This window comes from Hevea brasiliensis, chromosome 10 (genome assembly GCF_030052815.1).
Source record: "Hevea brasiliensis isolate MT/VB/25A 57/8 chromosome 10, ASM3005281v1, whole genome shotgun sequence".
Classification (NCBI taxonomy): domain Eukaryota; kingdom Viridiplantae; phylum Streptophyta; class Magnoliopsida; order Malpighiales; family Euphorbiaceae; genus Hevea; species Hevea brasiliensis.
In genome coordinates, this window is record NC_079502.1 from 13,845,790 (window position 1) to 13,864,402 (window position 18,613).

Below are 18,613 nucleotides of genomic sequence, written 5' to 3' on the forward strand. Positions count from 1 at the left end.
AGGTGCTACTAGAGTAGAAGTTGAAGCTTCTAGCCTAGTCTTCATGTCTCTCAAAGCCTGTATGAATTTAGAATTGCTGTTGTTTTGTAAATCTTTTTGACTGTTTTTGGAAACTTGGAATGGTTTGAAAATTGGGTTTTTCAATTTTGTATCTGGCTTAGTTTCAATTTGTAAAACTGTAGCCTGTTGGTTTTGTTCCATTTTTTTTAATTGCTTACCTATGGTATGCAAATGGGCATTTGTAAAATTATTCTGTAAAACAATGTTTTTTATATTAACAGAATCATTTTCATTTGGAATTTTGTAAAGGGCTGCTTCTACTGTTTGTTCTAAGTGGAGAATTTTTACTTTCCTAAGAGGAGGATATTCAGATTGTATTTTTCTGCCATCTGAAATTTCCCATTAAGGAACTTTGTTTCTAACAGTAATAGGATTAACAAACAGTTTTTCTTCTGTTTTCTTTAGAAGAGCTTTTAGAGTCGCAATGAACTCTGATTGATTATCTTCTAATTCATGTTGTTTAGGTTTTGAAATTTGATCTGATTTTTTGAAAGTTTTTGGAGTTTTAGAAAACGGATATGAAATGTTATGCTGTTTAGCACACATCTCAAACCAATCAAAGAAAAGAATATGAACTTTATGTTGGTGTATGAAGTCATAATATTCCTTTTGAATTTCTTTCCTTTGATCATTGAATTTTTTGAAAAACCACATTTGCTTTTTATGATTTTTAGGAGAATAAAAATCATCATGCAAATATTGTTTGTCTACTTCAAATTCTTTTTCAAGCACATTAAGTTCATGGTTTACATTTTCTGTAATGGCTGAAAAGGTAGGAGAAGTAGGTTCTGATTCTGTTTGGGTTTCATCCCGAATGCACTCTTTGTAAATTTGTATAAACTGGATGTGGAACATTTGTAGAGTAATCTACGTTTTGTAAAGTGGATCTAGGTATTTCTGAAGTAGAAAACCTAGAAGAGCTAGGTAAATCTGAGGTAGAATACCTAGGCTGAATATTTTGTATTCCAACTGGTTTTGTAATAGGCAAACTAATGACAGAAGGTATACGAGACACTCTTCCTATGTCTACAGTACTGGACGTTGAGGAATCATCTGAAAACTTAAGGCTTCTGTTAAAGCTAAGGCTGACTCTTCCATCGTCATACTGGGTTATTTGCCTAAGTTGAACATTTGGCTCAACTATTTTTGAAGATTCTGGATTTACTGAACCTTCTAAAATCCATTCTTCTGGTAGGGTTATGTCCTTCCATTGGATAGATCTAGGGATTATAGTGTTGGATTTTATAAGATCAGTTTGTAAAAGCAAAGTTTCTCCTCTTTTACTTTGAAACTTATGTTTTGTGGCAAAAGCAGAAACCATAGCTTTGTAATGGATTTTGTAAATCAGTGCAAGAGGAATAGATCCTTCAAGTATTTTGTAATTGTGAGTTTTGATTTGTAAAACAAGGGATTCTGTAATATTACTGTCGTTTAACGAAACAGTAAAATTTGGATAACAATCAAAAGATATTGGTCCACTGCACAAACTAGACTCGACTGAACTGAGCAAGGAGTCTTGGAAGTTTATGAACCTAGTATCTCTAAGAACTGCTAGGATTGAAGTGTTCAACCCTTCTTTTGTAAGCGGTTTAATTCCAACTTGGACTAAACCTATATGGATGTATTTGTATTGTTTTTCACGGTGTTTTTGTAAGGATTTTTGAGACAAAAGAGAAATCGTCTCAAAGGGTTTTGTAATTTAAAGATCTCTCTCTTCAGTTTTGATTGTGAAATCAGTTTTGAAAAAATTGAGTTTTGTAGTCTGATAGATCTGATCCTTTTGTACTTTTGGAATTTCCCAATTGTCCATACATTTTTCAAAATTTTCAATTATTATTTCTTCACTATTAACTATCTTTCTCGACTCAGATGACAAGGTAGAAGAGTTTGAAGAAGAAACTATCCTACAGAAAATTGGATTCATACTTAAAGAATTTTTCTAGGTTGATCTTTTGAGTTAAGTGAGGTAATCGCCAAAGGAATCACTGCCCTAAACACGCCCTCTCGGCTACAAAGACGGGACTTACAACCCAGACCTGTTTACACCTCTAAAGAAGCTGTCTTATCACCTTAAGATCATCTTACCAACCTCTAAAAAATGTTTAAATGTGAATCCGAACCTTTTATATATATATATATATATATATATATATATATATATATATATATATATATATAAAGTGTGGACAATATCACAATCTCATGGGAAGTTTAAATTACATCACAATTAGAATTTGCATTAAAATCCTGATACCAAAAGTAGCTCAATGAAGTCTCACAATCACAAAAGATTGAATTATCTTATAAATTTTAATATATATATATTTGATGAAATCTGATTTAAAGAAAAAAAAAAGGATTCTTGGTTGAATTTCAGCCGGATTTTCATAAATTTTCAAACTTTTTCTCTAAAATGTGGCAATTTAGAAAAAAAAAAATATAAGTAATAGGTAAATATTTTAGTAAAAATATATTTAATTAGTAAGAATATAAAGGATAAAATAAATAAAATAAATTAAAATAATAATCAAGTGCCACAATTCAGTTGTCTTCTTTATATTATCGGGTGCAAAACACCGTCTCACCTATTGTCTTAGTGATGTTATGTATGATCTTGCGGATATGTTAAAATTATTTGTCTAATTTTTTATATTTTTATTTAATTTTTTCGATGAATGCTTTCTTATGTTAATTGTGTCACTTTTGTTTATTTGTTAGAAAAAATAATTAAATCTTAATATATATAAGATAATTAATGCAATTATTTATTTATTTTATTTATATTTTATTATCTAATTATCAATTTTTTTCTCCATATAATTCGTTGATTAATAATTATTAAAAGCTATTTATTATAAACTAATTATCAAAATTTTATGTTATTAAATATTGAAACTATATTTAAAATATTTATACATTACTTTTATTATTTTATTTATTTTTATTTTTAATTTCATATTTCATGAATATTAATTTAATATTTACAAATTATTTTATTTATTTTTAATTAATTTATTTCAACAATTATTTATTCATATTTTTTATTGATTCATATTAATAATATTTATCATAATTTAATATTTTGTTAAATCAATAAATACTAAATAATACCAATTTTCAAATATTTATAAAATATTTAATATAATTAATTCACTATACTAATTTTATCAATTTGCTAAATAAATATTAATGCTCTTTTACATATAAATAATATTTTTATTTTTAAATTTTTTATATTATATAGTTATTAATTTTATGTACAATTTTCAAATTTTTTATATACAATAAATATTATTTTTTTAATTTTACAAATTAATCCTTATGTGTTTATTACTTACAAAAATATAAGGGCTTATTTGTAAATAGTTACAATATTTAGAGTTATTTTGTAAAATGTATAGATGATTTTATAATTAAAAAAATTTTTTAGGATCCTTAAAATAATTAATTCATATTTTTAAGGACCAAAAAGTAGTTGAATGCTTCTTAAAGTAATGTCTAATAACCAACGCAAACTCTAAGTAGCTTATAGCTACTTTTCAATAATTATCTTTTTATTAATTTTTTATTTATTGAAAGCTACTCATATTAGCAATCAGCTCTCTCTCCCCTCCACGTCAACCAAAATATCCTTTTAGTAAATAATTTTCAAGTTATCCCTTTTAATAAATTTTTTTTTAGTTTGCCACCTTTTGAAAAATAACCCAATTTACGAAGACATAGTGCATGTTTGATGAAAATTTAACCAGCCTTGCTTTTGTACCCTCTATAAATTTAAATCAATATCATGTTCTCTCTGTTTCTAAACATAATGATGAAAGCGAATTATATATTCCATTTACAATGAAATAGCAGCTTCATCCCATACATTTCTATTTTCTTGCTACAAAATACGATATTACAAAATTGGAGAGTAGCCATAGCCGACAACAGTCGACACACTAAAATTATGATTTTTTTCCCTCTTAGATTAGGAGAAATTATTTGGTGTATTTTTTTTATTTACAATAAATTTACTATAACAACTGATTATAGTAGGACCTATATAAAACTCACTACAAGAGTCTGTCGGAATAGAAATCAAATTTAAAAACGGATTAACGTCAATTTGTAATTTGAAACAACTTTTGAAATGGAAATTAGATAGAGAGGTCAAATATATTAGAACTGCTTAGAAACTGTTTAGAAATAGATTTGAAATTGAAATTGAAATTAAAATCGAAACCTCATTCATTTTCGAAATACGTGCCAAAATTTGATGACAAGTTTAGCGTTCATTTAGAAACCAATTACGAACCAAACTCTAAAATGGGAACTATCAATTTCAAAAGCCTAAGTCTCTTTTACTTTTTAATAAGAGATTTTTACTATATTTAGAAATTAATTGGGTTGGTTTTAAAATTCATGGTGGAATTGTTAGATTTCATAATCATTTTAGAAATTGATTTCGTTGGTTTCAAATCCCTTTGTTTGGAAACCAATTGGGTCAGTTTTAAAATTCAAGGTGAGATTGTAGATTTCATGACCATTTTAGAAACCGATTTCGTCAGTTTTTAATACCCTTATTTAGAAACCGATTGGGTTGATTTCAAAATTTAAGATGGAATTGTTAAGTTTCATGGCTATTTTAGAAACTGATTGCATCGATTTTTAATCCCCTTATTTAAAAACCAAATGGGGTTGGTTTCAAAATTTAAGGAGGGATTATTAGATGTCATGGCCATTTTAGAAACTGATTTCATCAATTTCTAATCCCCTTTTTTAGAAACCAATTGGGTCGGTTTCAAAATTCAAGGTGGGATTATAGATTTCATAGCCATTTTAGAAACTGATTTTGTCAATTTCTAATCCTTTTATTCAGAAGCCAATTGGGTTAGTTTTGAAATTCAAGTGGTATTATTAGATTTCATGGCCATTTTAAAAATCAATTTCGCCGATTTCTAATGCCTTTATTTAAAAACCAATTAGATCGATTTTAAAATTCAATGTGGGATTGTAGATTTCATGGCCATTTTAAAAACCGATTTTATCAATTTCTAATCCCCTTACCTAAACCAACCTCTTGGAAGCACATATGTTTTTTTAGATATTTTATATAATTTTAATAAAATTATATATATATATATGTAAAACTTAATTGATCTTTCATTATAAGTATATAATTAATCATTATCTTTTATTTTTCTTTTTTTTAATTATTTTAAACATAATGCATCAAATCATCCCATAATCTTTAATTATATAATTAAATCACATATTAGGCATATAATATATGTAGAAGATAATATAATATTCTTATTAAACAATATACCTAATATATTTTTGAAGTTAATATTATTATTTTTATTTTTTTATATTAGAAATTTAATATTGTTTTAATGAACATAAAAATATATAGTTTTAGGTGTAAAAATCGATATTCGAACTGCAATTAAAATTGAAATAAAACTAAAATTAGAACCAAAATCATGTTAAAACTGCTTATTAGAACCAAATTAAAACAAGAATTGAAGTTTGATTTCAAATCTTATTCTTAAAAATCGAAGAACCGAAGGTGTAATTTCAATTTCAATCGTACCAAAATTAGAATCAAGCATGCGCACACACACACTTATATATATATATATTAAATAAATGAAAATTAATTTTTAATAATTTCATTTGATCTCATATAAAATTTAATATTATACAGTAGAAGGAAATTTATAAAAAAAAAAACTACCGATTTTACGTATTTTTTAAGTAGGGTTTGAGGTTAATTTTTTGACAAAAAGGTACCTTGAGCTTACGCACCGTTAGCAAAGAGGAGAAATTATCTAAACACCGTTAGAGTATATTACAATTTAGTCATTAAGGTTTAGTAAAACTTACAATATTAATCCTTATATTTTTAAAATCATGTTGACATTTTAACAAACCTACTTATTTATCTCTGCCTGGATGTATATAGACATGAAAGTGTCCAAATTATTTTTTTTAATTATAAATAATATAATATAAAAATAAAATTTTCAATTAAATTCTTTTATTTCAAATATATAATAACCTAGAATATTGATAAAATAAAATAATAATATTATAATTAAAATAATAAATATTATAACATATGGCCACTATTTTATATTAAAATTGATATTATAAATTTATAATATTATTTTGGTATTTTTAATCTAATTAATAGAAAGTTAGATGGACAATTGGATGGAGGGATTAATATGTACTTTTATTTTAATGTCAATAGCTAAATAGATGAGTTTTAAAAATATAAAGACTAATTTGTAGGTTTCATTAAACTTCAGCAACCAAATTATTATTTACTCTAACTTTTTTAATAGCGTCTAGGCAGTTTTTCTTTTTGTTAATAAAATTAAAATTCAAGGTACATTTTTATCACAAACTTAATTTCTAGACCTTACTATAGTAAATTATATTATATGGTATAACTACAAAATAATTTTTTAAATTTAAAAATTAATGTTTAAATTCATTATAACATGCTATCCAAAATAAGATTTATGAAATTATATGGTTATATGCAACATATATGCGGATAAAAGTCTATTTAAAAAAATAAAAAATAAATTAGGGATTAGGCATGTGGATATGGTATTTGATTCATGGACCATTACATAAATAACCTCACATCAGCCACCTAGAATAAGGGCTACCAGCAGAAATACCCCCTAAAAAAAAAAATACCATTTTCTTTATTCTTCTTCTAATAAGCAAATAACATTAATTTGCACAACAAAAGTTGCCTTAAAAGTCACTCGTAAAGAAAGCTCCAATAGCTCATCAGCAATAGCATATAGAAAGATTCCCTTTGAATGTAGAGAAATTCTTACTTATATTCGATTAGAATCCATCTATTAAATACATAAATTTTATATGCTTGTATTTTAAATTCACGATGAATTAGGTTTAGAAAAAAATTAAAAATAAAAAATCCTTGAATGTAATTATTTTCCGCTGAAAATTATGCAAACCCCAAGGAATTCTTCTTTGACAATTTTTCTTTTTTCCTTCCCCTAATCAATGATATACTCCCTGTGCCTTTACCATGTTGTTTGCACCTTTATCTTCCTTTGGCCAATTCATTTTCTTGATTATTCTTAGAAATATAGATAGGATATATGTGATGTTGACGTAAATTTATAGTTCAAAAGAAAGGCCTATTAGATTTTCATCAAACATGTCGCATGGACTTCATAAAACCATGGCAGCCATGGATTCCATGAATGCATGGTAATCAAAAGGCCATTTGTAACCTAAAGAGTTGAAACTAAAAGGAAGACTAAACAACTAAAATTGAAGCATAAGAACGAGGGCGAGGAAGAGCAAAGGAGGAAACCATAACCAATGGCCATGAAAAAACAAGCAGGGGTTTCAAGAACTTTGTCTCTCATATATCATCATGTTACATAGCGAGATAATGAGCACTCAATTTAGTAATAAAAAAGAACCATAATGAGCACTCAATTTAGCAATAAAATAGAACCACTTAGCATCATGATGTTAACCTATTTTAACGCTAAGCTTTATAATATTTATATAGATATGGCAGTGACAGATTCAAAATATTTTGTCAGTGGAGGCAATACACACAACAATTGCATATATATTTGTCGGGATACTTGCCTCACATAAGAAATTTATAAAATGAAATGGTAAAATATAAATAGTTGGGTTGTAACATTAAAATGGCTAGTCATTTTGATACATAAAGTAACCCAATCACTTATATAAGCCTGCAATTAATGAACTAATATGTAATATGCCTAGCACACTCTCTGAAATTTAATAATGTTTCTATAAGTAAAATAAATAAATAAATAAATAAATAAATATATATATATATGCATTGAAATAAAATTAAGAATAAATTACTTACTCTATATAGTGGGAAAAAAAAGAAATAATTGAGTTTTGTACAAATAACAATAAATACATATGCGTATAATTAAAACTTAAAATAACTAATAGTTTTAATTTAGTAATATTAGAGTTATCTCTAAAATTATTAAATCTTGAGTTTGAATTTTAATTATAGCCAATTTTATCCAAAATAAATAAAACCTACAATAAGTCACCAACTCTACACAGTAGAGGCAATTTAAGCAATTGAGTGGAGAAATTGGAGTGGGATCTACTCATGATTTTTAAAAGTCAGTGGTGGCCCTATGTTGGATCCATCCATAGATGCGGGAAGTCTAATCTCAGCATTTACATAATCTGTTGTACAGTTTTCTATACATCAAAACCCATTTTAATTAAACTATAATTTACAAGTTTAAACTTTTAAATTGAGTAGTTGGTTAATATGAAATTAAAACTTCTCTTACCAATGATCAAATTAGGTTTATCACAAATTGGAAGCATAGACATCTGAGAATAATTAAACAACATATAACTTTCACGCATAGAAGCTAAAAATATATAGGCATCGTATAAATCTTAAAGAAAGTATAAATCTTTAAGAAAGTAAAGTGAGTCTAAACTTGGCAAGCTTGTCTAGCTCGGTCGAGCAAAAGAGAGTTAACCAAATCCTAGAATAATTTCACGGGGAAATTTTTGTCTAAACCGGGTCCATCATGGACTCAATATAATCATTTGGGACTCACATATTTAATAAATAAGTTTCACCATGCATCTTGTGTCTTGGGTCCTGGATTCACGGTGGACTAAATTTAGGTAAGAAAAATCTTACTTTTACATGATCCAAGACCAAAAATATTGTTCTACACAGCAGCTTTGACAAGTGAGAGAAGACTATGTTCATGAAGCCTTCAGTTGATGCTCTAACGACTAGCGCTGTTTCTCAGTCGCACTAACACATTTTCTTCACCAGTGAGAAGCTCTACCAATCCTTCCAGTCGGCAAAAGAACAAATTAAAAGGCTGGAAAAATGAATAAAAGAAGGTGCAATTTAATTCAAGAGTAGTTGATCTTCCCTTGAGAAAGGGAGAGAGGGAGATTGGAAAGAAAATATTGCATAATGATAATGCATTGCAATGGCAGGAAGATAATTCATTAGCCTAAATATAGTGCACAAAATAGCCTGATATGCATTACAAAGGCAGCAAGATTCTTCATTATATATATATATATATATATATATATATATATATATATAGTCAACAAAGATTCCCAGATTGCATAGTTTTAACAAGACAATAAACCAAGATGCATAGCATAGACTAGAGTGTATTCAAAGAAGCGATCAGTTATATATTACCATTTGTATAATCACGACAATCGTGGCGACCAACCCTTAAATTGGTTTCCCAGCTGTTATTGAATTCAGTTGCAACATCTAAAGTATCCACCTCAGAGGATCCAACGAACCAGCATTTGCTTCTTGGCAGCTTTGCCAACTTCCGCACAAGAACAGCTCCTGAAAGACGTGCAGAGTGCATGAAATCAATAATTTGAGAATCAGGTATGGATGCTAAAGTCCATGAACTGACTACAAACGAACAAAATTATGATTCTTTTGCCCTTTCCCATCATTTTTGTTAGAATTATAACTCAAAATCTTAGTAGAATTTGGAGAGACATTTTCTTAATTTGAGTGAAGAAATATTCCTCAATAAGATAGTGAAATATTTCCTATATAAAGTAACTCTTATTTTAGTGTTAATCTTAAATTGAGTGAGACTCCTAATTAGATTAGGATTGAGGAAATTAACACTATAAATAAGAGAATGGTAGAAAAGATTATTGGGCTTTCAGCTCATAAAGTGATGTTATTGCCCATTGCAGAGAGAGGCTTTGCCAATGGCTAAGGATTTAGCTCAGCCTATTGATGAAGGACACTTGCTCATTACAGTAAAGAGAGGCTTTGGTCTAAGGTGGAGGAATGACATAGAATTCAAGAAGAAGGATTCTTGTCTATTAGTGAGAGGGCTCTTGCCCATAAAGTTGAAGACACCCTTTGTGATGTAGTATTATAATAGTAAATATATTGGGTTATGTCTAGAAGAGACTGAAAGGATTAACTAATATATTTACTATGAGCAGTGTGATGTAATATGGGTTCTCTTGGGTGTAATTGGATTTATGGATAGTATAGTTTTGAGCTTATAATGATGTTTATTTATTAACGATAGTGGAAGATGGCATACCCGTGGATGTAGCCCTATATTGAGAGAGTGAACCACATAAATATTATTATTTTGTGTGTTTATTTTATTTCTTTGCACTTTATACGCTTCCACGATGCACAATAAATTGGTATCAGAGCATGAGAATGATCTTGGTGAGTTTGGTTGAAAGTAAAGCTGATGCAAAATGTAGAAAGTTGCACATATAACAATGGTGGTGGTGGAAAGTTGAAATTGAAGTAAAGCTCTTGATATAAAATTAAGAAGATTGATGAAGCAAAAATTTTTTGAAGAAAGAAACAAGTTACACCCAAGATGAAGATTGGAGAGATTGATGATTTGAAGGTTTCAAGCTCAAGTATGGAGATGTGATGATTGAAGGCACCCAAGAATTCAAGGTATGCAATAGTTTATGGATTTTGAGTCAATGTGGAGATTGTTAGAATTATGACTCAAAATCTTAGTAGAATTTGGAGAGACATTTTCTTAATTTGAGTGGGAGAAATATTCCTCAATAAGATAAAATAATATTTCCTATATAAAGTAACTCTTATTTTAGTGTTAATCTTAAATTGAGTGGGACTCCTAATCAAATTAGGATTGAGAAAATTAACACTATAAATAGGAGAATGGTAGAAAAGGTTATTGGGCTTTTAGCTCGTGGAGTGAGGCTGTTGCCCATTGCAGAGAGGGGCTTTGCCAATAGCTGAGGATTTGGCTCTGCCTATTGATGAGGGGCACTTCGGCCTAAGGAGGAGAAATAACATAGAATTCAAGAAGAAGGGATTCTTGTTTACTGGTGAGAGAGCTCTTACCCATATAGTTGAATACACCCTTTGTGGTGTAGTATTGTAATAGTAAATATATTGGGTTATGTCTATAAGAGACTGAGAGGGATTAACTAATATATTTACTATTAGTAGTTTGACGTAATATGGGTTCTCAAGAGTGTAATTAAGTTTATGAATAGTATAGTTTTGAGCTTGTAATGATGTTTATTTATTGACGATAGTGGAAGATGGCATGCCCGTAGATGTAGCCTTATTTTGAGAGAGTGAACCACATAAATATTATTGTTTTGTGTGTTTACTTTATTTTTTTGTAGTTTATATACTTCCATTGTGCACAACAAATTAGTATCAGAGCATGGGAATAATATTGGTGAGTTTGATTGGAGGTAGAGTTGATGCGAAGTGTAGAAAGTTGCACATGTAACAATGGTGGTCGTGGAAAGTTGAAATTGAAGTGGAGCTCTTGATGCATAATTAAGAAGATTGATGAATCGAAAATTTTTTGAAGAAAGAAGCAAGTTACACTCAAGATGAAGATTGGAGAGATTGATGATTTGAAGATTTCAAGCTCAAGCATAGAGATATGATGATTGAAGGAAGCCAAGAATTCGAGGTATGCAATAGTTTATGGATTTTGAGTTAAGCTAGAGATTGTTAGAATTATGACTCAAAATTCTAGTGGGATTTGAAGAGATATTTTCCTAATTTGAATGAGAGAAATATTCCTCAATAGGATAGAGGAATATTTCCTATATAAGGTAACTCTTATGTTAGTATTAATCTTAAATTAAGTGAGACTCCTAATCAGATTAGGATTGAGAAAATTAATACTATAAATAGGAGAATGGTAAAAAAGGTTATTGGGCTTTCAGCTCATGTAGTAAGGCTGTTGCCCATTGCAAAGAGGGCCTTTACCAATGGTTGAAAATTTGGCTTTGCCTATTGATGAGGGGCACTTGCTCATTACAGTGGAGAGAGACTTCGGCCTAAGGTGAAGAAATGACATAGAATTCACGAAGAATGGATTCTTGTCCATTGGTGAGAGGGCTCTTGCCCATATAATTGAAGACATCCTTTGTGGTGTAGTATTATAATAGCAAATATATTAGGTTATGTCTAGAGGAGACTGAGAGGGACTAATTAATATATTTACTATGAGCAGTTTGATGTAATATAGGTTTTTTTTAGTGTAATTGAATTCATAGATAGTATAGTTTTGAGCTTGTAATGATGTTTATTTGTTGACGATAGTGGAAGATGGCATGCCCGTGAATGTAACCCTATATTGAGAGGATGAACCACGTAAATATTATTGTTTTGTGTGTTTGCTTTATTTCTTTGTAATTTATACGCTTCCACGGTGCACAACAATTTTTTATATTTAAACTTTAGTATCACATATTTGCAGCTTTTTAAATTTCTGAAGTCTTCATTGCATCAATATACTTTACTTCTTGCAGCATCTAAAGAGAGGAGCATAATAAATCAGAATAAAGAAAGACATACTAAGCCATACCATTATTTAGACAAGGAAATGCATTCATTAATTTCGAAAGTGAAAACTTGAACAAAACTGTTTTTTAAAAGGGAAAATGCATTTAGAGATGAACTTAATACCAATCTTCTAGCAGTTTATTCATTACTCATGACAGTCCAATAATATTAATATCATATCAAAGAGAAATACAAGGGATGAAATAATACTAAGAAAACATGAAGAAGAGTGTAAAATTGTTGCAAACTATGTTGCAGCAACATTTGTACCCTCACCTGGCACTGCTCTACCTGACAGAACTGCAAGTGCTGTATATATATTTTCAGGGTCTTTTGGCTGAAAATCAAAAACTATAAAGGCCTACAATACAAACAAATTTGCTTAGGATTTCAGATTATACTAATGTAAATCCTATTTTAGCCCAGCTTCACTTAATTTGTTCATCTTTATATTCAACTTTTATTTGATTACATTTCATTACGTCTAATTACGTCCTACCAAACATACATACAGGAATTTAGGAAGATTACTCTTCATTGTATAATCCAACCAATTTCATTTTACAAGAATAAAAATAAAACTAAGGAAAATTTACAAAAAAATTGTGATTGAAAATCACTAAATTGCACAATTTCAACATCCAATGCAAAATTTTCGAAGGAAAACAAACCAGTGGTATTATCAGAACAAAATTGCAAAAGAAAAGCAGAAAGAACCTGAAAACGGAGATGCAGCTAGAGGGTATTAGAGAATGAATGAACAGGAAAAGAACCTGAGAAGGAGGTGGCGGTGGTGGTGGGTGGGATTTAATTATGACCATGAAGTGCTGCAAATCCCAGAGATTGAGAGAGTAAGCAGTAGACATGACTAGCTGAGCCGCTCCTCTTGTGGCTCTCAGGGGCAATGCTGCCACATACACTTCAGCTTTACCTCTTGTCAATGTTGATTTTGAGAACAAAGAAGCCATTTTCCTGTTTTGGAAGAACAGCATCAACTGTTAACCGAAATCTAAACCAAGAGAAATGTCATCCATTCCATGTACTTTTCTGTTCTGGATTTGGATTAATCTCAACTTGGGTCATCATTTGCAGGCTGCCCACATCTTGGTGGGCTTTTATTGTTTGATGAGCTTTTTCTTTTAACTTTTATACTGATTTTTTTTTACTTTATTTTTATAAATTCTATTTAAATATTATATTTTATAAATTTAAAAATAACTTAAATTTGTATAAAAATTTTAATTATATCCTCAAATAATTACAAATTATATAATTACCCTATTGTTATGTTATATATATATATATATATATATATATTAAATAAAGTAAGAATTTTTCATCATGATATAATATACATTCACTACATATTCACATGTTAAATATTATTAAAATTTAGATTAATAAAAAATAATATTATATAATTTTTTCAATTTTAACAATATAATGCATGTAATATAAAATTAATAGTTTAAATGCAGAATAAATTATATTAGTCGTCCCTTAATTTACGTAGGTATTTCATTTCAGTTATTTAATTTCAATTTATTAAAATAAAATCTCTCATCTAAATGCAGGGTAAATTACATTAGTCATCCCTCAACTTTAGATTATTTCATTTCAATTTTTCAACTTCAATTTATTAAAATAAAATCTCTCAATTTTAATTTTTATTTTAAAAAAATCATTTAACTTGCAATAATAGATTTTCATGTTAAAAATAATAAAATTATCCTTTTCTCTTTTTTTTCTTTTTTACTTTCATGATTAAATTAATTAATGATTATTATCAATAAAATTATTTTATTTCAACTAAATTTATTAATAAAATTATTAATTATATGTATTTTATTTATTATTAATTAAAATTTAATTTATAACAACATAGAACAATAATTATAAATTTTAAATTTTAAAATAATATTTTATTAATATTTTAGTTCTTATATAAAAAATAATAAATAATAATTTATATATTTATTTTGATTAAATCCTAATTTAGTGTTAATTTAAAAAAATAACATGAAAACTTACTAAAACAAGTTAAAGAGACTTTCTTAAATAAAATAAAAATTGAGGGATTTTATTTAAACAATTTGAAATTAAGTGCTAGAAATGAAATAACCACATAAATTAAGAAATGGTCAGTGTAATTTACCCTCTTGATGTATTTAAGACTTGAACATTTATTAATTTAAACTTTATCAACACTATAATAAAAGGAGTTTTTTTTTTTTTTTTAACATGTTCTACTTGCAGAAAAACAAATAGTAAATATTATTTTATATAAAAAAAAATCTTCGATTTGAAAGTTTTTAGTAACATGGTTATAGGCAACATCATAAACTGTTTAAATTATTGTACTGAAATTAAGTATTATTATATTAGGCAACTTTTTCTTTGATTATTAATTTAATTTTTTTTATTTTATAAAAATTATATTAATTAAACTGATTAAATACTTCCTCTTAATTTGTCTAAATATTAAATAATTCGAATAGATCCATCAGCTGGGGCCGTTCTACTGCCAAAATTGCATAATTAATGAATAAACGTAAAAAAGCAAAACAGTCACAGCCGTCCATTGCTTGACTAAACTTGCAATTAGGCTGCTTATCAACTATTGGGTTTATTTACTTTTGACAATACTTTCAAATTTTGAAAACTGCATTCTATGGTTACAACTTGCAATATAAAATGTAAATTTCCTTTCCCAGAAAAAGAAAGTATCACATTGAGCATCACCTTAAAAGGTAGAGGCTCTGATTAGTGATGAAGCACATCAATGTAAATGGAAGAAGCACCAACTCCATACTCACAAGTTATAGCTAATTTTTCTAAGGAGTGTGTCATTTCCTTAAGCTTATGTGTGCGTAAAGTATAATGCAACTTAGCATCACGTGAAATCACAAGGTTCAATAATGTATCCTAAGAAAATAAATCATCTCACCTCCAAAAATTAGTTTAAGAGAAGAGATGTGTGATATTAACACACTTTTCTTTAGTCTAAAAATAAATATTTGAAATATGAAAAATAAATAATAGAGAGATTCCAATATTATTTTAAGAAGATGGACGTAGCGTCATTCACTTCTCAAAGTGTTTAAGGCTTTTTAATATGATTAATCCTATCAAAAACTCATGCCACCAACATCATCCATCAAGATCCCTTTTTTATTAACATTGTATTGAATATTTACCTCTCTAATAAAATAAAACACAAACTATTATGCCTTATTAAGAGTTCATCTATTAATATTCTTTGGTTGTATATATGGGAAATTCCCATTACTCGAGGGATTGCATATAACTATTGATAAGTCTTAATGCATATAGTACTGCAAATTATATTAAACAAAGTAGCATCTTCTGCACTAAATTTTATTATTACAAGCATCAAACAACCATAGTGTATATAAAACTCATGACCTGCTTGGAACCAACAAGCACACATGCTAGGTGCCACATAGTACAATGGATACCCAAGACATCTCCATAAAGTAGCAAATGCATGTCTGCCATGTGGTGAGTTCGCATTGGTTTTACCCAAGTGGGACATTCCCATACCCAGACCAATTACCCTAACACTACTCTTATTAAACCAAAACCTACAACAAGAAAATTACAGCATGGCATGCAAGAACCAACATACACAAACTTTCAACAAAACCACAACCTGCGATCTCATTACTCAGTCTTCTCACCAGCAACTTCTGCTTCAGACTTCTTCTCACCAGCAACTTCTGCTTCAGACTTCTTCTCACCACCTTCTTCCTTCTTAACTTCCTCCTTTGGAGCTTCAGCTGGAGTTTCTGGTGCCCGTGACGGCGCTTCTGCCTCAGTTGCAACCTCGGTAGTCTCTTTGGGAGCCTCCTCAACAACGGTGTCTGGTGCTGGTTCCCCTTTTGGAGTCTCTTCAACACCCACAGGCTCTGGTGTTTCTTCCTTAGGTTTCTCTTCTTCTTCAGTTTTCTCTACTTTTGGCTCTTCTGTCACAGTCTTGGCCTCTTCAACTTCTAACACCTCTTTAGTTTCAACAACTACTTCAGCCGGAGCATCAGCCTCCTTTGGTGCTACAGTTTCTTCAGATACTGCAACCGCCTCAGCTTCTTTTGGCTCCTCTTTTGGCTTTTCAGCAACTGGCTCTACTGCTGGTGCTGCCTCTTCTTTTATGGTCTCTGAAACCTTCGCTTCTTCATGTTTTTCCTCTGCAAGTGCAGTCTGTGTTGATACTACCTGAAAAATTTATTAAGTGATCTTCAATATAAAATTCTTTTTTACTATGAAAACCTGCTGAACTAATCAGATTAATACTGAAAATCAAGAATCTAAATGAAACTAAACAGGAAATGAATGATGGGTTACCTCAGCAGTAGCCATAGTAAGCCAAGGAAAATGCAATAGAAACTAAAACTAAAGCTGAGAAGCAAACAGGAAGTAGAGAGAGAAACAGCTTTGAGAGTATCTGGTGCAAAGAAAGGATGAATGAGTGTAGCTTATATAGAGAATTGTAAGGGCAGTCCAGAAGTTAGTGAGAGAGAGAGAGAGAGGGGAGGGGGGGGGTGGGGGGGTTGTTGGTGTGAGGGGTGGTGTGTTGTGTGTTGGGGAGGGGGGGATGAAGGAGAGGAGGTGCGGGAGGAGCACTTAAGAAAGAGGAATCTTGGGATTTGACCCCACATCTCACTGAAATCAAAGAGAAATGGCAAATGGTCCTTAACAATGTTAAACAAGTTGATCTTGTAGATCCATGAGATTTTCTTCAAAATATATATGGTAAAATAATATTATTTATGCTCAAATTTTACCAACTGTTAAAAAAATTTATTTCTTTAAATTCATTAAAAAACTATTATTTATATTAAAATTAGAGAATTAAAAAATATAATTTAACCTGACTTAATTAAAAACACATTATTTACTCAACATTATTAAATTCGAGACTCCACTATTTTAATCCTCCTGCTGTAAAGTAAATAATAAAGTGCGAGTAATTTTTTTTGCTTTTCTAATTACCCTACGTTAGTTTTGTAGGCTTTTGAACGAAAAAGGCCAAATAATGGAGACCATTTTCAGCTAAGCCATCATCTTTCTTTTGGTTTTGTGTGCTTGTTTGCTTTAATTTGTGCAGTCGATCATGTAGGTGACCTTGGTTATTATCAACCTCATGTTCTCAACTTCTCATTCGTTGCTTAATTAATTAAACTATTTATAAATTTTGTTTTTTATTTATCAATAATTCCCTTTTTAACTGTGCCACCATCAATTCAACTCACTCATTTGTACCAAAATAAAATTGTATGAACAACAATTTCTTTTTTTATATATATAATTCACGATTAAAATTCGAAATTTCATGAACAATTTGAATATATATGTCTAGTAAATTATACTAAAATAGGTTATATTTTATCATATATTTCATCAATAATCAGTGATAATATAATTATGAATGCTAATTTCTGATATGAAATCAAATCGACTTGAAATCGACATTAATGGAAAAACAAAATTGTCAAAAAAAAATTGCAATTGATCGCCTATTTTCTTTAATGTTCCTGAAATTGCAATGTTTACCCAAAACTGAAATGAAGATAGACATTTTACCTGCAAAGAAAAAACTGAAAAAAGATGAGCCAAAAATGAAGAAAGCAATGACCTAGCTTAAGCAGGGAAATGAAAATAACAAGTAGAAAAAAGAGAAAGAGTGCGAAGTGGAAGGGTCCCGCAGGACCAGTGTGTAATTTACTTGAAAGAAACGAATAAAATTCAGACGTGGCACCTTATAATGGTCCACGCCCTCCTTCTCCTGCCGCCTCCCTCTAAGGAGTCTGAGAAAGGGAAAGCTTGTGGATCCCACGGTATGGAAATAGAAGACAGATATGGACACTAGTGAATCACCACTCATTCTGGCTGAGCTGGAAGATGGCCTCTTGGGATGACGAAATTGGCAAATTATTGAATATTCTTGATGTGTGTATTCTCACTAGTAATATAATAGGTCTCATAATTTTAAATTTAAAAAATAATTATTTTTTTATAAATAATGAATATACTACTTTTAAATATATCATATATTTTATAATTTATCGATAAAATTACCTAATTTATTATAAATTTAAAACATATTATATAATGAGATTTATATATTAAATAAGATATATATATATA

At 29.2% G+C, this 18,613-nt stretch overlaps 2 protein-coding genes across 3 annotated transcripts; both read right to left on the reverse strand.

The window, feature by feature from the left end:
• Nucleotides 1–8,482: 8,482 nt before the first annotated feature.
• LOC110657906 (uncharacterized) lies at nucleotides 8,483–13,476 on the reverse strand. 2 transcript variants are annotated; one of them, XM_021815353.2, is made up of 4 exons: nucleotides 13,222–13,476; nucleotides 12,725–12,809; nucleotides 9,296–9,454; nucleotides 8,483–8,926 (listed from the first exon to the last, which is right to left on the reverse strand). In XM_021815353.2, the coding sequence occupies exons 1-4, from the start codon at nucleotides 13,438–13,440 to the stop codon at nucleotides 8,859–8,861; spliced, it is 531 nt and encodes a 176-aa protein (XP_021671045.2). In that variant the 5' UTR covers nucleotides 13,441–13,476; the 3' UTR covers nucleotides 8,483–8,858. The 2 variants fall into 2 exon arrangements, with proteins under 2 accessions (XP_021671045.2, XP_021671046.2); XM_021815354.2 differs by having other exon boundaries at nucleotides 8,483–8,957; nucleotides 13,222–13,474.
• Nucleotides 13,477–15,790: 2,314 nt separating this feature from the next.
• Nucleotides 15,791–17,001, reverse strand: LOC110657905 (plasma membrane-associated cation-binding protein 2). The gene is made up of 2 exons (XM_021815352.2): nucleotides 16,811–17,001; nucleotides 15,791–16,681 (listed from the first exon to the last, which is right to left on the reverse strand). Exons 1-2 carry the CDS (start codon nucleotides 16,823–16,825, stop codon nucleotides 16,133–16,135), a joined length of 564 nt encoding a protein of 187 aa, XP_021671044.1. The 5' UTR covers nucleotides 16,826–17,001; the 3' UTR covers nucleotides 15,791–16,132.
• Between the last annotated feature and the right edge of the window lie 1,612 nt (nucleotides 17,002–18,613).